This window comes from Scaptodrosophila lebanonensis, unplaced genomic scaffold, assembly GCF_003285725.1.
Source record: "Scaptodrosophila lebanonensis strain 11010-0011.00,11010-0021.00 unplaced genomic scaffold, SlebRS2 tig00000001-arrow-pilon, whole genome shotgun sequence".
NCBI classification, from domain to species: Eukaryota; Metazoa; Arthropoda; class Insecta; order Diptera; family Drosophilidae; genus Scaptodrosophila; species Scaptodrosophila lebanonensis.
This window is the reverse complement of record NW_022060529.1, coordinates 4,234,714-4,256,611: the sequence shown is the minus strand read 5'-3', so window position 1 is coordinate 4,256,611 and position 21,898 is coordinate 4,234,714. Positions and strand designations below refer to the sequence as shown.

Sequence of the window (21,898 nt, the reverse complement as noted above, 5' to 3'; positions counted from 1 at the left end):
ATCATCTATTTGTGGCCAGTGGCTATAAAAATATCGAACTATTGCGTCACATTTGCTTACTATACGAGAATGGTATTTGCTTGGCCCACGCATCAGGTCGAGATACATAGACCTTTAGATATGATTTTATTTTTGGCACGAGCTAAAAGTAGACCTGGCCATGTCAATTGTGAGCAGCTGAGCTCGGCTCGTTTGCATTTTCGCGGCACGCGATGTTTTTGTTATCCATTGCGATATCACCGGTAGGCCCGACACCGAAGCCAACACTTTTGATAATGCCGTGCAATTGAATTTTTGCCCAGTATCTGGTACGAGTATAGCTTTCTCAGCTTTTTTATTATAGCTACATATAAGGGAGTATTCCCAATTACGCAAGCCCTATGAAGGTTTTTCTAAAAAAAAAAGGTGACACCTTATTGGGTTGTCAAATAGTTTGAAAGGAAAACTGACTGTTGTAGGAAGGACCGTTTTAAGCATATTCATTAATGAGAATATCTTTGCAAGCTCCATTTTTAATGAAATAATATTGTTACACACGCTTTCCATCTCTAAGAAAAAAAATTCTTACACAACTATGTTTAATTACGAGTTAAGAGAATTTCTCCTGCTTATCGTTCAGTGATGGCTGTTCTTTGGCAAGAGGACCGATAAATGAAGTCTGAAACATATACTTGTACTCCTCTTTTTTTTTTATATACATGATTAAAATTGTAAATATAGACTGCGTTGATTACTGATTACTGAAATAATGAGGCATGCGGACATGGCTACATTGCTACGTCTTGTCATCTCTAAATGTGATTGATTGCTACATTTGTATACGCGTATGCAATATATCTCCATTTTGTACATGTGGTCATTAGACTAATAAGCTTCTAGCTTTAAAAACAGCCCTGGCCTTATAATATAGTATTACTTTTTCATTCGAAACACTCATTGAAATCCCCGCTATAAGTACATGCCTGTGTGACAGACTGAAGCTCAACGACTCGCCATCGACAATTGTATAAGCATTATGAAGAATTGCAATCTTTATCATGGTACGGCTATGAACAATGTTTTTGAATATACCGATAAGATTCGAAAGATAAGAGTTGAGACTGTCAACAATAGCTACATTTTCTTGTAAACTGAAACAATCTTGGAATAATTAATTAAATCCTCAGTTACTAGAGCCATTCATAAACTCCGTTCGGAAGAAAAACGAAAAGGGAAAAAGATATACAGGCAAACAGTCGCTTCCGTAAACAAATATTTCTCATTGGATTTTAGCTTGACAAACAATTGAGAGGAAAAAACACTTCATTTTTAAAAAAAATAATGCAATTACGACCTGGGAAAATTCCGTGGAATTTTTTGAAAAGGTGGACAACATTTGGCTTTGAAGCCGTAAAGCTTCTATTTACTGTATTATTTTCCTCCGGATGATTTCATTGTTATGTTAACTGGAATTGTACAGCTTATTCGATAATCTAATGTTATTGATAAGATTTGTAAGATGAGTACGTGCACGTAATCCAAACCCAAATGGCGTTTTAGAATTTATGGATATACGAGTATGATAATTTTTAATTCACATTTTAAGTTATTTCGCATGCAAAAATGTGCTGTTGAATGTGGACTTAAGAATTAATGTAACTTCTATTTTGTGGACACTCAATATATATAACAATATTCAAGTTTTATCTGACTTATAAGTAGATGTTTTTATTATTCTGATCTAGTACAAAGATACATGTACCCGACTCAAAAAAAAAATGGATTCCTTCACTTAACTATGGTGTTACTCTTCATTTCTAAAAGATACAAAATGTAGAGTTCTCAGCAACGAAAAAGATATAAGATATGCGGGCCTGACCTACTTAACGTGTTTTGAAAGATAATCTGCAGAATTGAGGGCGAAACCATTAGTTTTTAAAGCGTAATTTAAACGGAGAACCGCTAAGAGTACACCATGAAATCTAACATGTATTCAGCAGTGTGTTACAAATTGACTTCAAACATGGTAAAGCCTATATCATATTTCTCAGGTAATATTTGCAAATGTCTATGATTCCCAAGATTCCTTCTTTGTCTAACGAATGTTTGTGTAGTTTGAGTACATAGTCTGAACAAAGCAGAAACAAAAGCTAATCAGCCCAAAACAATGGTTAACGCATTCGACCCATGTCGCTGCTAATTACAATTGAATAGATACGAATGGCTTACTAATTTCCCATTCCATTACGGGCAATTGCATTATACTGCGCATTGTCTTGTGGTGAATGTCGTTTCTGCTAGATTTTCGGAACGGTTGAGGACGAGGTGCGGCCCATGCACGGTATGATTGCAGAAGCTTCAGCCGAACATTGACCAGAGGCGCTTCGCTTTTAAGAGAGAGAGAGAGGTGCACAGCTGCTGTGGCCAAAAAGTATCTCAGAGATACTCTCGCATGACTCGCAGTGTAGTCGTTCTCGCATTCATTAATTACGCTGGTGAGCGAACAAGTGTCGCACAGAATATTGACGTCTCGCTTGCACCCATAGTTGTTGCGGGTCGTTGGCACAAGTCGCTTGCTCGGCCACGGGAACTTCGACGCTGGCGAGCAGCAGATATTTTAGTCTAGCCTCTCAACTGGTTCAGTACGGACGTGTTCAGCGCTTAAAATTTTAATAAAGTCGCGCAACATAAAATTTAACGCGCGTGTGAGAAAATCAAATTTAATTGAGAAAAAATTTTTATATATATATGTTGCATACATATATATGTACATACACATAAGCAAACGTGTATCTGTGTTAGTGCGCGCATAAGCTCGCTGGGCTCTGTGTGTATATATTAGTGTGTATGTGTGTGTATTGAGCTTTGTACAATACAAAATTTTCACATACAATTGAATGTGAAAAATTGAAGAAAGAGAATTTGCTGCAAATGAATGAAAATTAATTTGAAATTCAACCACAGCTACTGCAACACATAAAGAAGTCTCTCGAAAAAAGGTAATTGGAAAAGTGAAAATTTCAAATCAGTAGCGTCAATTTTTGGCTGCCTTTTCCCCATTCTCACTATGTGTTTGTGTGTATGCAAGCATGCAGTCAATTTAATTTATTATTTTTTCCTTTTTGTGCTCTGGCCATTAAAAATAGCCTAAAAAAATAGCAATCGTCTCGAGCCGTGTATACGTGTGAAAGAAAAAATGGGCAGCGACGCTCAGTTTGGGAGAGCGTAGATGGCTAGTCAGAGAGACCAGAGAGAGAGAGACAAAGAGAGAGAGAGAGTGCCAGTGCGAGTTCAATTGGCGTTTCTTTTGGTGTTTCAGTTTTTTTTTTACTTTTCTTTGACTTGCCAGTAGTAGCTGTATCTGTGTTTGGTTTTAATCTTTTGTTTTGAATACATTTTGCCATTTGGTCTATGTATCCATTGCTCTTTGTATTTGCAAGATAGTTCTTACGCTGTTGTTGTTTCAAGTTGTTGGTACTTTTCGGACAGCTCGTGACAATACATTCTCCAGAACCACCTACAGCTGCTTTTTGTTTTGATACGAGAAATCTGCCGTCCGTCGCATCTGTCAGTTTGTATATCTTCCATGCGTACGTGCGAATGCTTTGCATACATAATTAATACCTTTGCGTTGGTAAACAATTTAAACAAGTTTTTGGCATTCGCAGAAACCCGAATCATGTAATTTATGCGAAATGAAGATGAATTTAAAAAATTCCCATACGAATGAAATACAAAAACAATAAAAAGTTTACCCATCTTTTTAGCTTGTTAATTGTTTTTAACCTCATGTTTTTTTTTTTGTTATGGCCCGTGACGTGTAATCGTCTGTTTTTAGTCTCAGATACAGCTGGAAAAATTGCATGACTAATTGGCGTATTATTTGTATAGCAATATATTGTTGTATTTTATGTCTGTGCCATTTATCGCCAGACTTGGCTTTCATTTATGTGCCTTTTTAATGATCGTACTACAATTATAGTATAATGATGATTAATTAAAATAACCCTAAAACTTAAACTTTTAAGAGGGATTCTAAAATAGCAGAAGTGTTAGAAGTATTTTTCTTTTCCAAATCCACACCTCCAGATAAACTCTGTGATGATTTATAAAATCATAAAACCAATTTGAAAATTCATTGTATTGTATTAAACTGATTACTTGTTGCGGTTGCCATGGTTAGCAGAGTTTGTTTATTTAGCTAGGTCCGATTTGCGCTTATCAGGTAAAAGGCAGAGTTCACCAGCTTGTCCGATATGTGTATATACTATATGTACATATGTATGTGCTGTATATGTATAAAATGCACATACATGCATACTTACATATGTATGTTTTAGAAAGTGTGTATTTGAAAAAATGGCAAGCCTCCTTTCTCTATCAACACACATCTTATCAAATATCATGAGTTTTTATTTCTACAGTTCACGCCCAAAATAAATTATTTTTTCCATTATTCCATGATATTTCTGTGAGTTTTTATTAGTTTATTTTATTTTAAATCATTCTTGTTATAACATACATACTGTTTTCAAATAGTTTTACAAACTATTTAAAAATGTGCATATTTGTATACATTTTATGAAATATGGACATAAGTATGATTTTTGATTTCCAATGTAAAACCAATAAGTCTAAATTTTCTCTGTGATTCTACGTTTGGCCGACGGCCTAAAATACCCGCATGAAATGCTTCTTGATCTTTCAGAACGTTGTATTGTTTCTAGAGCGACTCGTCTCTACTGATCATATTTTTCACCTTACTGTGAAGCTATCTTTATGGGTATCACATATAACAGAACCTATCTGTGAATGGTTGCTTTAAAAAATATATCAAATATAATATTATATTTCTTTAGCTAATCTGTAATTTAAAATACATTTATATCGCCTAAGGAAAAATTACTTTTTTAACATAGACGTTTAGGTGAACAATATCAAAATTTTCTAAATACATTCAAAAAAATGGTAAGAATATTTGAAATGTTATTGATGTATGTATATAGTACTTGTATATGAGAATGCCAATATTCAAGAGCCAAAATGTTCAACCCCATGTGAAACAGCCATAATTTACAGAACATTTTAGACCTGCATTTGTCGCTTATTGGCCAAAATCGGCAGCACAATGCGAAAAGCGTCACAATTAGCGACTTTGGTCTATTTAAGGTTGCCTATCAAACGCTCCGTCATACTTATGTATGTATGTGTGTAGTATTTTATATATACATAGTATATACACTTTTATATGAGTGTGCTTCTGGCGGCAGGTACTGGGTGTTGCTTTGTTGCCGCTCTGACTACAATACTTTGATATTGTCCGCTTTAATTTTATTGTGTCTGGCGCGTTGCGATTCTCTTCCCTCTCTATTTATCTGTCTGTCTGACTGCCTATCTGCTAGACAGCTGTCAGCTGATTGTTGGCAGAATACAGAATACAACAAAAACGAATTTGTCTATTTAGTTGCTTTCAATTTATTTATGCATTGTTTCGGTGTTTTATTTCGTTCTCTCTTATTAGATTTTGCATTTGTTATCATTCTGTTAATTCGCATTGTATACATCTGTGTCTATATGTGTTTGTGTTTTGTTTTTTTTTTTGTTACTAATAAAGACCGCTGTTATCTTTATATTGTTTATAATTTACTGACAGCTTATTCAATAAATATCAGCAGTTAGTCCAATTACTACTTATTTACTTTAAATATCTTTATTTCTCACGCCTGTAATGCAGTCATTTAAACCAGCCCTGATTAACTGAACTGACCCCACAAATTCTGTTCTGGTCGTTCGTTATAAATAACAATTTTCAATCTAGCTATGTGTAGAATTGAAACTTGTACATGAACATTTTGAAATTACAAAAGAAGCTCGAAATTAAGGTTTCAATAATTTGTATCGAAAGATGTTTTCTTATAAAAAGTTGTAGTATAAGGACACTGCTCGGCTACCACAATGTAACGTAATTAGACCAAAGTTTCCGTAACTAGTGCAATATAATATAAATGTAGGTGGCAAATCTACAAATCTAGATTTTAGACACATTGGATCAATTAAACGTTGCTGAAATATTCAAGATATATACTCAGTACATGAACAAACATTCATACATACAGACATACATAGATATACATATATATTCATATACTGTCGACCCAAATGTCATTCACAAATGCGAAGTAGGCTCGTCGCGATTGCAGCTGTTGGCTTTTGCGCTTTGACCTACTTTAGCTTCGTAGGTACCTTTGTATACGTATATTTGTGCTTGCACATACATTCATACTTCCATATACATATATACAAATGTACCTATATTTACTGAAGATACTTTGTATATGAATACGTGCTAGCTGGAATATTTACACAAGAAGTGAATGCATAGGAAGCATGTACCTTGTTTCGGAAATGCGTCGTAACATTTTCTCAGCGAATGGGCTGGTAGAGTTTGTCATTGCCATCGCAAATGATGTTCCTAAATAGCTGTGTATTCTTCTGGCCTAGTTCATTGCTCCAGTTAATCAACAGTTCTCCATACATATGTACATACTATGCGATTTGTTTGCTCCCACTAAATAGTTTTCATCAGTGTTTTACGAGCACTTTGCGCAATCGATCGGAATCAGCATTAGTATTTGTCTGCGATGACTCAGCGCCTGTTGAACGAAGTACGACGCAATTGCTGTCGCGCGAACCTACCGCTCCAATAGATCATGCGTGCATTTCTTGTGCTGTACTTTTTTGTGGCTATCGAGGCGTTTTGAAATAATTCTATAAATAAACTTGCAAATTATACATCCGCTTTTGTATACATATGTATCTTGGAGCAGCTTTTTCAACTGTGCATTTTTCTCTTTGGATGACAGAAAATGTCAAATACGTTTGGGATTACGATGGGGCAATGGAATTTAAAGAATGCCGACTTCTTTGTAATTGCCAGCGAAAGAAACGAACTCTGTCGCATTTACCATATTATAAAAAAAAAGTCTTGAAAAGGGATGTTTATATGTACATTTAGTATTTGATACTTATATTTTAACTGCCCTTTTCAAGACTTTTCTTTTTTATAATATTGTAAATGCGACAGAGTTCGTTTCTATAATCCATCAATGACAATAGCCTTAAACCTGATGGATAGGCTTAAAGTAAGTTTCCAGTAGCTACGAAAAACTCTGTACGTCTTCAGTTCTGTCAAAAGCAAGCCTGTACTTAAGTATTCAATTCTTAAGTATTCATACACATGAAACAATGTAAATAGGTGTTCTTTTCAAGTAACTCCAATTTCAGTTTTTCTAAGTATTTATGAAGGCGTCATTGTTATTATTATTACGTATTTGCACACAAATATTAGGAGTCTTATATATGTATGTACACATACGTTTGTGCCGGCACACCATCCAAAGTAATTAAATTGTGTGCACAGAGCAAACACAATGCAAAAACACAAATTAAGATAGAACTGTTTGGAGAAGTTGTAGGAGCACGGAAGTCCTAAGCCAGGCAAATATTCACATAGATTTAGTTGTTATTTGAATGGCGCCTACAGTGATACTGTCGATTTGCGTTTTTAGGCAGAGAAAACGAGGAAGTGGGCTATAACTTGATAATTAGGCAATAGTTTTGGAACCAGACTGGGCTGCGCAAATGTGAGGGGAATCGTGCGATTTTCGCCACTTAATCATAATATGCTATCGATTGCTTAATTAGCATTTGAAATTGAGACAACGCGCGCCTAATGGCTTTGTTGTTGCTGCTGTTAGCATCAATTTCTCGACTGATTATGAGTAGTGCGCAATACGAGTCCCAGAATAACACGTGCCGCACGCTTCTCTGGCCGCCAAAGCAATTTAAATGTAATTATATTTCAAATACGCTTCATTAAACATTTGCTCATATACTATAGTAGCAATCAAAGTTCATCATCAGGGAGTCACGTGAACGATGAATAGGCCTTTATGGATTTCGATGTGGAAGTTTAAGGACAAACATGTAAGGACTAATCAAATCACCCTGGTTGGCAGGGGCGAGAACCATACAATAATTTAGTCGAATTCCTATAAAACTTGCAGTTAACCTTTGTATTCTAGAAATTGACACTAGCTAGCAACACTAATTAACTAAATTATCTCGCTAATTTATAGTCATATATTGGAGCCTATAAAATTGGGTTAAATTTAACACGCATGGCTACTAATTCCATAGGTGCAGGAATAAGCAGAAAATGGAGAAATTATTTCTCCACCAAAAAACTATTTTCACTACTCTAGGCCTTTTTTCACCGCGACAAGTTGTGTTTTCAGGTGATTTACTCTGTGTTTGGTTGGAGTTTTATTTAAATTTTCCAATAACTTTGATCCTTAAAATATAAGTGTACGTAAGAGACAGAAGAAATACTTGTTCTTTTCATTTGTAATAGGCCTGTAAATTATTATCTTATACTATGTGGCTACTATCGGAACAATACCAAAACAAAATTTTTGGTTTATAAAGATACATATAATAATAAAGTTAATTGTGTTTGTTATTACTCTTCTAAATGTTGTATAATTCCTTATAATATTTGAAAGAACGAAGCGCAGTGGCCGGATGTTCTACTCGCTGCTATTCGTGTCTACAGAGTGTTAAAATGTCAGCTTTTACTTTGATTATTATTGATGTACTTTTTATTAAAAAATATGTAATCAATAAAGAATTATTATCTAGAATGATGGTCATGTTCGGTCATCATCAATTAACAAGTCTGATTTCAAACACTTACAATGAAAATCACACTACCTGGGTTACCGGAAATAACATTGAACCTCCCGACGCAAACCGCAGCATTTCAGTTGCTATCTGGTCGTAATGCCAATTGGAGTATTATGCGTTCAGCGGGAGTCTGAAACCGGTTCCAGAGGTGGTTCAATATACTTCAGCTGTTGGGAATAATGCATCAATCGGTTTACATCATACATACTATATATGTACATACATACATACATGTGGATGTAATGTGTTGTTTACGTATTATGTGGGGAATAAACTGCAAACAAGCGTAACCCAATTCCAACCAATTATCATAAAATTAATTTCATACTGTCTTCTTTTTCAGATAGCGGACACATCTAGGACATCTACAAACAGAGGAATTGTCCACACCCACAGATTTCCCAATTTTTTCCAGGGAAAAACACGAAGAACCGGATATTTATAAATTGTTTCTCGTGGCAGGGAATGGTATATTTCTTGGGGGACTGGGGCATGGGAGATTCTGACTTGTCGTCATATCAGCAACATGTTCCAAATATACAGCACCAACATATTCATGGACGTGATTTACTCCAACAGCAACAGCAACAACAGCAGCAACAGCAGCAGCAGCAACAACAACAGCAGCAGCAACAACAACAACAGCAGTTGGTTGCCCAGATCTCAACAAGTCTGAATCAATTGCAATCGCAATTGCACTTTAGCAGCCACGCCTCATTTCTCAGCGCTGCCCAGCAACAGCAACAGCAGCAACAACTGCAACATGTGGCTAGCAGCAGTACCAGTAGCAGCAGTTTGGTAACCGCAAATCTGCAACAGTTGTCGGTCAGCAGCAATAGCAATAACAACAGCAGTTGCAACACACCCACCAGACCACAACAGCACGTGGACAGTGGCATCTCTGGCGGCTCTGGAGCTGGGTCTGCATTAAAAGTTCATCAATATCTGCTGAGGCAATGCTCTGAATCGGCGGCTCTAGCTGCCGCATCGTCCGATAATTGCGGCAAGGCAGCACATCCAAAACCACAGCCACAGCTAAGCAAGGATCTCCTGGATAATGAGGATGAAGTCGCACTACATCCACTTTCCAATCAGGTAATAGTTTTGCACAAAATCGAGACAATCATTTTTCCTAGTCAACTTGGCTATAATATTGATTGCACATATTGTTATTATTAAGAGTTCTGTATACTCAATTGGGCAATTGATGATCATAAACAAGATCGTGCCCCTAAGCAGAAGGTTGGCAGATCAGACGGACTAAATGGGCGGTCTGTCTCATCGTTGTTTTTCCATATATACTTACGAGCATATATATATCATACCAAACTTTCATTTTGGGATAAAACATTTTAATATGGCCAACTTGGCCAATTATTCTACCCGTCTAATTACGGCTTTCCCATTGGAACTATGGATCTCTTTCAACTTTTCAACATTCAATTTTATGTGGGTTTAATAGGAGACGTAAAAATAATCGAAAACAATGCATATACAAAGCCCGTCGGTCGCACAAGTTTATTGATATGTCTACTTTGCAATAGGGCTAGACGGTCGTTTTGTCGACTCTTCCAGCAATGTGGCATGCAACGCTTGAAAGAAGTCCTTCAATCCTGCAACGGTGTTTGTCTCAATAAATGACTTAACCACACCCCATACGGACTTCAGGAAGTGGATCTGAGCGAATACCAAAACGTCCGTCTGATGATCCGAGCAACGCACAAGGCAGTAATGCAATAGGATCCGAAAGGCGTCCGCATAAGGTATGCCCGCATTAGCACTAACCACATCAATGGCATACAAATAACCCGTGTGGCTGCACTTGAGCAGAGTTTGCTGCTCGGTCACGCGGCATGTTTTGGGACCCACGCTGGGCTGCAAACGTACTGTCACACTTGTTACCCGCTCACGCTCCCCGGCAGAACTCGTTACCCACTTGCCGAACCTTAAGTCTGTAGAGCCGCGCGCTTCGTGAAACTTGGCGAGGAACGGGGAAGGTGTGGAGAACAGCATGTTATAGAGTACATCGACTTGAAAAAGCAACCTTTCCTGCATTAGCATATGACCCTCGTGACGAGCCGTGCACATAAAAACCTTTCGCATTGAAGTGGCATCAATCGTTAATTTCTCATGTGAGAGTTCCTGTACTGTCACCTCATCGCTTATAGATACCTTAAGTGGCTTTCGGGTATTTCTAAAAACGTTAGATTCGGCCTCTGCAACGGACTGCCAATTCTCCTCCGTTTCTTCCTTAATTTCGCGGGACTGTCGGTCTTTCTTCCTGGCTTTACTTGACTTCCTCGACCCCACTGATATAGTTGACGTTTTGCTTCTCGTTGAGGGCGTAGCTGAGCGAATACTTTTTTTTGAGACTTTACTTACTGTGGATGGTCTGTGAGCTCTATTTTTTCTTGAATCAACAGATTTCCTGGTCGCAATGCGTGACGCACTTCTGTCATTTACTGTGGCAACTGTAATATTTAACGCATTGTCTTTCCCAGGTTTGGATTTTCTGGTTTGGTTTGGCTCTGTCGACGGTTCCTTCACCTCACTGCTTTGCGAACTACTTTTAATATTCAGCACCTTGTTGCTTTCTGTGTGTTTTTCCTTTCCAGCCTTATGCTTCTTGAATTTATTTCTTAACGCTCGCATCATATATGGTTATAGCATGCTTGTGTTGCAAATCTTTTTCTTTTGTTTTTACAATAGGGATAAGTAAATTTTAAAAAACGTTTTCAATATTTAGCTGTCAAGAAATGTTTATGTAATTCAAGGTTGCTATACTTGTAGATTTCTGATGAATAACTTTTTAGTGGCAACTTCTTAATTAAATTTTCTTTTTTTACCTTTTTAATGGTATTTCAATTTGAGAACTATTTGGAGAAGGAGCTCGACTACAGGGTATACAGGGTATACAGGTTTTTATATTTACTCTAAAGATCTCAAATTGCCAGACAGTTTACTAAGAAGCTATTAAGAAGCTTTTATTTCTACATTATTTATAATATCAGTGTATGCTGGTTTTCATGTGCAAAGTTTATTCTATAAGTATATATTTATACATTTTCGCCATCATACTTTAACGTTTCTGACATCAAAAAGCCCCCAAGATTAACAGCTCAAGTCGCATAAAGTCTTATGAAAATGTTTACCCAAACGCCCGGACTTTAAAGCACGTAAACTAAATACCAAAATGAACTTATCTTTATGACAAATGACGTATGCGTTGTTGGATTTTATTGAGTTCTTTAGATAAGGGTTTATTGCAATGGTGGTGGCCACGCGTCAGTTGGACTTACCATCTTATATGGCACTTGGTTGTTGGTATCATAAAAGACCGCTTTAAAGAATGGATTTTGTTTCGTTCATTGCAGGTCGGAGGACACACTCGCTTGCTGTTGCTCAATCAGTCGACGGTTATAAAGCCCCTGAATTTGCGCGAATTGGATTTCTATCAAAACATTCCGCAGGACATACTGAAGTTTGTGCCCAAGTACAAAGGTAAGATACCGACTGTATTCACAAAATCTTAAAAAACAGAATTATCAAAGCGCTTCATTTGATTTATCGTTTCTAATTAACTACTCGAATTTTCATACAACCACAAAGAATAAATAAAAATAAATACATGCTGAACCAACAAAATAAACAAAGAAAATAAATACATCAAGAAATGAGCGCTTAGCATTGTCATGTGTCTTGAGTTTTCAACGCAGATGTAATGAAATTTTGTTTTGTACTAACTCGCATTTGCTCCAACTATGTATTAAGTACATATTCGTACATACATACTACATGCATACATGCGCTCCTGTATCGTCCTTAGAAAAAACCAAAACATTTGAAAATCATTTTTATTTTTAGTACTATATAGTTCTTTTAAAGTATTAAATTTTTTATGTGCCAATAAAATATGTGATACTTTTAGCTTGTAAGTCTTTAAAATGAAACAAATAAAAAGAGAGAACAAAAAGAATAAATGGAAAAAAATGAAATACAAAAAAAAAACAGAAAACCCCGACTGAAGTACCATATACATATATACTAATATACTTAGGAACATTTTAGCTTTAATAATTGTAATGCAAAAAAAAAGAACAGAATAAAAGAATTATATATTTAGTCGTCATTCAAACCTTCCCCGCCTTGACTGACGCCTAATTCAAGGCCTCGCTCCTAAAAACAAGTATGTCTAAAACTTTGCACAATTTTTAGTTTGAAACAGAAATTATAATCAAAAGACAACAATGGGTAAGTTGCAAACCAACAATAAAACAAAGATCTCTCTAATTTCTCCAAAGAAAATAAAAAAAAAAAGATGAAATTTTACGTATGTATCAAGTAAACTAAACGTATGAAACTCAATTAAAGAATACCCTTTCTGCTTGCATAAATTGTAACATTTTTAGCAGCCACGGTTCTATTGAAAACAGTTGGCCAAAAATGCTACAATTCGTTATTGTATTAATTAAATATCCATCAATGACCTTTAACTGCACGCCTTTGGCGCCCGCTTGAGCCTTCTTAAGAACCGCAAAGGGGGCGGGCGGGTGCTCCAAAGCGCGTGTGTCCTGTCACTACATATACGCTCTATGCTCGTATTATCCAAAGGTTCGAGGTGTTGTGCTGCTGCGGCAACCAAACGACTGAGACAGACCCGCTCGTGATCTGATCTGCCGCTGAACTAAACCATGAACCAATGCGAATCGAAAACGGAGCCTCCACTCTCTCCCTCCCACTCTATGCGGAGCGAGATAGCGTAATATGTTTCTATTTTGAAATTTTGAAAAACAAATATTGCATTTTTCAATATTGTAAGCAAAACAAATCGAGTTTTATTTTATGTGTTTGTTCAGAACGCACATCGTGCTGCCCCTCCGTTGTTGTTGTCGTAGTCATCGTCGTCGTCATTGTAGACCTCCTTTGATACTGAAACTACCTCATCTGATCTGCTCCGCTCCACTGTCTGTCTCGAGAACCAAATGCCACAAACACACGCTCAAACGTGACCGTGAACGTGACCGCTCCGAGACTCTCAGTACGAAAGCTGATTAGAAACAAGCCATAAAAAAACCAATGGCCAAAAGGGTTTGTATGAAAAACACACATTTTTACACAATTATTACACTTAAAAATACAGAAAATATTTATTACAAAACAGATCTTCATTTTTCAGTTAGTTTTAAGGTACAGAATTTTCTTTAAGTACTCGTACTATATCGCTTAGGATTTACATATACTCGTATGTAGTACATATAGTAATTTGTAAGGCGAACGATTATTAAATGAAGCCACATAAATACGTATAAATAACTGAAGTATGTACATTCTATGTACATACATACATATGTATGCATGTATGTCCAAAAGTATCTAGCCCTAGTCACGAAAACAGCCGAAAATTATATCATTTTATTCGTACAAATTTATTCTGGCAAATGATTGATTTTGCTTAACTGCCGTTCGCAACTTTTTCATACAACTTCTTCAGTGTTTCCCCACAGCCTGCGGAAAGTAGTGCCATACAATTGAAACCGACAAAATCTTAATTCAAATCAAGTATTATTAGGGTAGTCGTTGTCTAGTCAAAAAAATATTTGGACCACATCTTTGAACTGATAACATTTATCGAATGATTTCTTTCGATACTGTATTTATTTTTCCAAATCTTAAAACGGTTAAAATGGCTGGTATTTATTGCAAATCTAATTTATATGCTTGATTGCTACTATTATTTTTGCGGCTAGGGCCCGATATACATATTTATCTATTTTATATTTACAATGTACATACAAACATACATATATAGTTTTGGCTATTTAAGCCTCGTTCGCAATATCAACATTTAAAATAAGCTAGGCTTGTAATATGCCCATCGCATTGTAAACAAAAACGTCTATACATACATATGTATGTGTTTATGTACATACATACATATATACATATGTATGCGTCTTCTTTGTTTCTCATTTTCAAATTCATCGTCATCAATAAATTGATTCAAACCTTCAAAATAATTATGAGAATCCGCTGCTGAAAGCAACTTTTTCTTAACACTACTGATAATCTTTTTAAAATTCGTCTAATAACATCATAAATTTTGCTTCTGATGACGAATGTTCCAACGGTCCTCATTCAATATAATTCTACTTTTCAATATATAAAGCCTAACTTTCATTATCTAAGACCACAATAAACACACATAACACATTATCTAACTTTGTGTTTAAGTCAGCAGTTGCAGCCATTTGTCATACCTATACTTATTACTGTATGCCTAACCAAACTTATTTTGTATCAACTTGAAGCTAAAGTACAATACATACATAAATACATAATTTATAGAGCGTGAGTCTGCACTGAACTAACCGCCGGTTGGGCCCATTCTATTTCCAGGCGTTATGCAGGCAACTACAATGGGTGGCGCCAAGCTCGACAAGCGTTATTCCCCTAGTTTCCGGGAGGAGTCGCCCGCCTCTGTACCCGCACCTATGCGCAAGATGAGCACCTCCAAGCGTAAGAGGGAAGAGGTTCTCAGGTGTGTACTCCACGCATAATAAAAGCCGAACTGCGTATAAGTTATGGCTTTAAAAAATATGGGATCTATATGGAATAGGCTTTTCAAAATTTAAACACAACACAGACGGAATAGGTCCCATATATTATTGATGTCAAATTTATCTGAATCGAACGCACAATATTAGAGGGCTACTATGCCAACATCTTTTCGAAAATTGAACATCTATCTTGTGCTCACTTATAGTCATATGGATCGGTGCAAATTATTATACACAAATCTGACTTGTACTAATCTTGATTGTTTTCAGAATGAAAGTTCATAAGAATGGAAATGCAGCTGATGTTATTAAAAGTATTTCACAACTTGACAACACCAATAAGCAATGTTAGTATATGATACTTAATTAATCCCTGGGAGATGTTGACTAATCCTTGGTTCTTTATGATTTGTTGTAATCCCGTAGACTTCCTCATGCTCGAGAACATCACTTCACAGTTTCGCAATCCGTGCATCTTGGACCTGAAAATGGGCACACGCCAGCATGGCGACGACGCCTCGGCCGAAAAGCGATCCAAGCAGATGGCAAAATGTGCAGCCAGCACCTCTGGCACACTGGGCGTGCGTCTGTGCGGTATGCAGACCTATCAGGCGGACGTCGATCAGTATGCCAAGCGGGACAAGTACTGGGGTCGTGAGTTGAACGAGTCGGGGTTCAAGCAGGCGCTCCATGACTTCTTCTACAACGGCTATCGTTTACGTACGCGTGTTGTTCGGAAGATCGTGCAACGTTTGCTGCAGCTCCGACGGGTTATAGAAAAGCAATCGAGCTACAGATTTTACTCATGGTAGGTCCTAACAGAACGGTTATAAAAGAAGCGCAATACTAATATCAATTTTATTTGAACATAGTTCCCTGCTTATTGTTTACGAGGGCCACGAGGAGAATCCTATGGCCCATCCCATGGATTTGGACGACTGGCCATTTGATACACCTAAATCAGCCACCGCAGTATCGACTGCTGCTTTCGACTACCATCCCGAGAACAGTATAGACGAGGATGATATTGAGGACGATGATGCGGGCAATGATGGTGGTGACGAACTGGAGCTGCACGATACAGACGAAGATTTACATCTGGTTGCAGCCGACAGCGGCAATGCATCGGCTACTAATAGCAGTACTGGTGGCGAAGCGTGCAACTATGATGCGGATGCTTCGAATGACTCCAATTCGAGGCTAAATCTTGCCACACGGCGTCATCTGCACAAGCGAGGTTTCGCAGAAGCGGCTGCTCGGGGTGTTAAGCAAACCGCCGCCAGCTCGACAACAACCGACGAAGAGGAGGATGATGACGATGAGCGTCTGGGGGCCATGCCACCACCGCGCAGTTCCGGTGTGGTTGCCAAAGCGGCTGCTGCCAGCAAAGGCAATGGCAACAGCGTACAACCTGCATTCATTCCAATTTCAGAAGAGACAGTATTCCTTGATCCAGAGCCCACGTTGCCCAGTGTAACGACCTCATCGCCACATTCCGGTGACTCGTGGATGAACTATAGCAGCAATAGCAGTGACGATTTTTCCGGTCTGTCAGAGCAAATCAAAGCCGTCGCCAGCGGCCGCCAGACAGGTAATAACAGCTCCGATGATGCCAGCTCTGACTACGAGAGCAGCATTATTGGTCCAACAGAGGCCATGTTCAAGCGCTACAAATCACAGCAGTCCTTTGATGTGTCGGCGCCGTGCACGGAACCAACATCACCGCCGCACACCGCCGGCAATTCGAGCATCTCCAATGGCACCACAACTGTCAAATCCGTTGTATCCCCCGCCTCATCAAGTGCATCGTCACTAAAATCTGTGAAGGGCGCCGTAAAGCGTTTACGCTGTAAGGATGACGACGAGACTTATGCTCCGCACGATTGTGACCCGCGGGAGGCAAAGAAGTCAACTATTACTTCCACGCCAGTGTCAACAGTTTCGTCGCCCTCAAAGGTTCGCAACGCTTCAGGCACGGAGCGAAGCTGTGAGAATATATCCAATTCGTTGCTCGCTGGCATATTAATGGATTCATTAGAGCGCACACATGCCATCGAAAAAGGCAAAAGTAATGCTGAAGGGGATGGCAAAATTAACCACCTTAACAACAACTCCAGCCACAGCATTGAACCGAAACTGGTCGGTGCATGCTCAGGCAATACCCAGCGTACAGCTTTGCGACATGGGTCCAAATCGCTTGACATGTCAGCACCACCAACAGACGATTCACGTTGCATTGTGGATGTTCGTCTCATTGACTTTGCGCACACAGCTTTTGTTCCACGCAATGGTGGCATGAGCATGCTGCCAACTACTGCCGCTACTCCCGTTCATCATGGCCCTGACGCCGGATTTCTTACTGGACTTGACAGCCTCAATCGCCTGCTTAATGAGATACTGGCCGACGAGCGTTTGTAAGCTGGGATCGAGCCGGTGCCGACGTGGATAAATAAATGATTAGGCCCACGAGCAAGCGGACGAATGGACGGAAATGCGTTCAATAAAAAGTACAATTTGATTTCAAAAAATACCTAAATTGTTGTAGCAACATGTGTTAAAATTTGAAATTAATCTTTAGTAATTCGAAATGTGATTCAACTAAAAACAAATTAACCAATTACCACTAAACAGGATGAAAATTACTTAAGAGAATCAAAAACAAGGAAATTAAAAAAGTGAAATGTTTTTTAAATCCTATGCAGTCAAGCAAGGATAAAACTATGAGAAAGGGTAGTAAAAACTAAGAAAAAATATGAAAGTAGACGGTAACATTTGATTCGAGAATTAAAAAATTGCTTCCAAATTTACGTATAAAATAAAACCGTGGCTGAGAGTTAATTCTTATTGATAGAATATTCATGCTTCTGCATTTTCCAATCATTAAGTAAAGTTAGCTTTATAAAAACAAAAAATCTCGTTAATCTTGATAGAATTGAACTTTGCGTGCAACGTTCGTAAATTTTGATTATGTATTCATTTGGAAATATGGCAACCACTAAATTTTAAAAATAACATGCAATACATGCCATTTTATAACTAGTTATTAAAGTACCATGCAAAATGACAAGGCGTAATCCAGTATTTTGTTGTATTTTTGCTTTAAATTGTTTCCTGTTTAATTGTAGTGACAACATAAATCACAGTGAAATAAGGTCTAACAAGCAAAGGTAAATAACTTAATGTTACATTAAATAAAATCACCTATTAAGTTAACAATTAGCGAGCAGCGTATAAATATAAATCATGCAAACGTATATATTATGTATTACTTATTCTATAACTATAATTAGAAAAAAAAACTGATAAAAACAATGTATATTTTCACATTTAGCACGTTTAGAAATTACAAATGTTCTACAAATACATTTTAAAACTCAATAAATAATTACAAAATATTAAAAAAAAAAACGATTTTTACTATTAGTTAAATGTTGTAAGATAAAATCAAGCACTATTTCAGGTCTTAATTAAAACTTGAAGAAATTACGTTAAAATTTTTTATTTCATCATTTGCTTATGTTTCAAAAAATCGTTGAGGCATGCTTTTGGTATTTTGTAGTAACTAACTACTACTTGTCAATTTCGCTCAGTTGGCATCACTAGCACTGGTATTCCGTAGGACAACACTGAACAACTGTGCGTATTTTTCACCCAAAACAATTAAGATAGATATATTATTTTAAGAAGTAAGTTCCAAATCAAAGCGAATTTTGTTCATTGGCCAAGCTTACGTTTACAAATAGGTTAGATTTGTAAAAGACTAGATCCATCATTAAATTTCGCTATCTTAAGCTTATGTAATCTTCACCAGAATAGTGCTCCAACCAGGGATGACACAGACGCGGACTTCGATGGTTGAGAGAGTAAAATTACCATCTAAATGCGATGATGTTGCTAGAAATAACATCATGTTTGCAATCAGCTGCAAAACGATTAACTAATTGAGGCAATACTTTAATTTTCAGATCTTGTTTAGTATACGATGGGAGGACATCACGGGGAGCCATACACAGTGCCACATCCATCTATATACAAGGTTGAAAATGTACCGCAGTTGGTGGAAGTTAAGGAGGCGCTTGGACGCCAGGGACTTAGCGATCCATGGTTGAGGTGAGCAGATTAAAATGGTTTAAAATCAAGTATTGTTAACCATCTTACACTTACAGAAATGAGGCCTGGCGTTATGAAAAGAAAGGCTTTGGCACACATAGATCTCGCCTTAATACCTTCATGTTCCGCGGACTCGGCGTAGGGTTCTGTGCATTTCTGGCCACCATCGCGGTAGAGTATGCGCTCGGCATTGGCAAAGGGCAGGGTGACCACGGACATGGACACGGGCACGACGACAAAAAAAGTCATTAGTGCATATTAGGCGATATCTAATTAAATCGATACACGTTGAATAAAACTGTGAATACGCTTTAATTTTTAGTAGTACATAAATGAATTATTTGAAAAACCTAAATTAAAGCTAGCTTCCGATCAGTTGACGCGCGGCTTCAATTCCTCAAAGCAGGAGCGCAGAAATATTTGTGGCTTTTTAGCTGGATTAAAGTATTCGTGACCTTTTGACCAGTCGTAGCCCACAGCGTATGCAAAAATTTGGCCATTGGCATTGAAGCCACATTTTGTGATAGATTGATCCATGGCTTCGCTGGATTTTAGCTTTGTGCGTGCATCCTTATCCCAGAAGCTAAATGTTCCATCAGCACCCACAGTGACTAATGTTCCATGCACAGGATGAAATGCAATGTCATTTACAGCGTATATATCCTGGAAGCCCGAAGTCCCAGTCGACCGATGGCACTTGAATGTAAAATTGTCCTTTGGATTTACCGGATTCACGTACTGAATTGCGACACGACCCTCAATGCTGCCCAAAGCGTAACCAGTCGGTGCCTTTTTCTTGTCTTTAAATATTGAAATGGTGCGGTGCTGATACTTAAGGGGACTTTCTTGTCTTTTAAATTCGGTCGGAGTATTTTCCAGAGAGTATATGATTAGACCACGACCAGCAGTGCCGACTACAGCCATTGGATAGTCCACGTCCGCGCAGTAACATCTTTCCGGCAAATTTATAGTTAATTGCGGATTAGATGTACGTGTATCCCAAAACTATAACAGAATAATCCATTGCAAAACCAAGCTATATATTTAAACGGTTGTATTTACCTTTAGTGTCTTATCCCAGGATCCCGTCATTAAGCACTGGTAGTTTGGCCCCTTTACCATGTGGCATGTCTTAATAGGTCCATCGTGCGCAGCCACTTGCATCACCTGATCCGAAGCCAAATCCCACAACTTTACCTGCTTATCACATGACGCGATGAAAACTTTAGTGCCATCATCAGACCAACACACATCTAAAACGGGTCCTCCCATTGTTTTCATTGACTTTGGCACTGTGGCTCCGTTCTGTTCGACCTCCCAGCAGCGCACACTGTTGTCCCAGCTGCCGGCAATCAGAAAATTTTTTTGCAAAGTGCTTGGGCTAAATTCGAGAGCAGAAACGGAATCGTCTGGTGGCGACGCCACCTCAAAATCGTTCATACGATTTGTCGAAGTTGTGGCCCCAAACATGATTTTATTTTTTAAATGTCGCAAAATGTTTGCGTTTAGATTTAGCGCGATTTTCAGATATGTATTTACTAAGTCTCGAAAATGTTTCTTCTTTAGCGTGCTTCTTCTTTTCAGGGATGAAATATTCCAGTCAGTGCTCTAAAACGTAGCAACGTAATCTTCGCCTCCATCAGCTGTTTAGTGTTGGCGCCAATTAAATTTCGATGACTACATCACTTTTTTCAGTTTATAAATTTCGTTTTCGAAAGTTTTAGATATATGTATTAGTTCAAATGATTGCTTTCCATTCCACAAATGCGCTAAATTAGCAACGTTTAAAATAAATCAAATTTGTACGTAAAAACGTAATAACTGCTTAATATATAGGCGTTAGGTATAAAGCTTTTTATTCGTACATTGTTTAATTAAATTTAATTTGATATCATTATCAAGCTCAAACCAGACATGATTGAAATTGCGGTACTACGTGCGAAAATTTTCCATAACCATTGAGAAATAAAAACGTTATTTACTACACGCGAACATCAATTTATTTACTTGCATCTTTTCATCTTTATGGAAGAATATATGAAAGAATAGTTTTGTCCTTAAAATATATGTATATAAAAGATAAACTTAAATCTGCCATATGGAGCCTTAGGTACCGCGTAACAGGCAATCGAAATTTTAACTAAACTTCATAATTTGGGAGGCACTGTGAAAAAAACCTTTAAAATAATACAGTATCCTATAACGATCCGTTTTATAATACTGTTGTAAATGCTACATGCATTTGGACTTTTTAATGTAACCTCTTACCCTTTTTGTATTATATAATGGCTTTTTTAAATAGTATATTCAAAAGTATAGTATAAAATTGCAGGCATATAAAATGTTGTATAGGCGTAATTAGTTTTTAAACATTCAAATATCAATTTTTTTATTGACCTTTAGTATCATCTAGATTGAAACGAGCTGAAAAAAAGTCATTAACTTATACAAAACAATTAGTTTTTAGTAACAACTGTTTAAGCTTTATTTTTTCTAATAATGTTATG

General features: G+C 37.4%; 3 protein-coding genes across 6 annotated transcripts in view; 2 read left to right on the top strand and 1 right to left on the bottom strand.

Moving 5' to 3' along the window:
- The window catches only part of LOC115634349, a 34,494-nt gene extending 15,885 nt beyond the window's left edge, over nucleotides 1-18,609 (top strand). For 2 of the 3 annotated variants that reach the window (XM_030532006.1, XM_030532007.1), the window contains 6 exons: nucleotides 9,068-9,819; nucleotides 12,099-12,225; nucleotides 15,121-15,262; nucleotides 15,552-15,628; nucleotides 15,708-16,089; nucleotides 16,154-18,609. In XM_030532006.1, coding sequence (XP_030387866.1) covers nucleotides 9,190-9,819; nucleotides 12,099-12,225; nucleotides 15,121-15,262; nucleotides 15,552-15,628; nucleotides 15,708-16,089; nucleotides 16,154-17,699 — 2,904 coding nt within the window. In that variant the 5' untranslated portion in view covers nucleotides 9,068-9,189 and the 3' untranslated portion in view covers nucleotides 17,700-18,609. Of the gene's footprint in view, nucleotides 1-2,721; nucleotides 2,979-9,067; nucleotides 9,820-12,098; nucleotides 12,226-15,120; nucleotides 15,263-15,551; nucleotides 15,629-15,707; nucleotides 16,090-16,153 lie in introns of those variants that run through there. The other variant, XM_030532005.1, reaches the window with a different exon arrangement.
- A 254-nt stretch (nucleotides 18,610-18,863) lies between these two features.
- LOC115626810 (NADH dehydrogenase [ubiquinone] 1 beta subcomplex subunit 3) lies at nucleotides 18,864-19,706 on the top strand. 2 transcript variants are annotated; one of them, XM_030522294.1, is made up of 3 exons: nucleotides 18,864-18,917; nucleotides 19,247-19,391; nucleotides 19,448-19,706. In XM_030522294.1, the coding sequence occupies exons 2-3, from the start codon at nucleotides 19,264-19,266 to the stop codon at nucleotides 19,641-19,643; spliced, it is 324 nt and encodes a 107-aa protein (XP_030378154.1). In that variant the 5' UTR covers nucleotides 18,864-18,917; nucleotides 19,247-19,263; the 3' UTR covers nucleotides 19,644-19,706. The 2 variants fall into 2 exon arrangements, with proteins under 2 accessions (XP_030378154.1, XP_030378146.1); XM_030522286.1 differs by having other exon boundaries at nucleotides 18,881-18,967.
- LOC115626800 (mRNA export factor) lies at nucleotides 19,685-21,077 on the bottom strand. The gene is made up of 2 exons (XM_030522273.1): nucleotides 20,454-21,077; nucleotides 19,685-20,396 (listed from the first exon to the last, which is right to left on the bottom strand). Exons 1-2 carry the CDS (start codon nucleotides 20,859-20,861, stop codon nucleotides 19,764-19,766), a joined length of 1,041 nt encoding a protein of 346 aa, XP_030378133.1. The 5' UTR covers nucleotides 20,862-21,077; the 3' UTR covers nucleotides 19,685-19,763.
- Nucleotides 21,078-21,898: the final 821 nt, after the last annotated feature.

What these genes read in the sequence shown, in the direction of transcription:
- LOC115626810 (XM_030522294.1), top strand. Translation starts at nt 19,264, where the DNA reads ATGGGAGGACATCACGGGGAGCCATACACAGTGCCACATCCATCTATA. An exon ending in CTTAGCGATCCATGGTTGAG is followed by an intron (nt 19,392 to 19,447) that starts GTGAGCAGATTA and finishes TTACACTTACAG; the next exon opens with AAATGAGGCCTGGCGTTATG.
- LOC115626800 (XM_030522273.1), bottom strand. Translation starts at nt 20,861, where the DNA reads ATGTTTGGGGCCACAACTTCGACAAATCGTATGAACGATTTTGAGGTG. An exon ending in CCTGGGATAAGACACTAAAG is followed by an intron (nt 20,397 to 20,453) that starts GTAAATACAACC and finishes ATTCTGTTATAG; the next exon opens with TTTTGGGATACACGTACATC.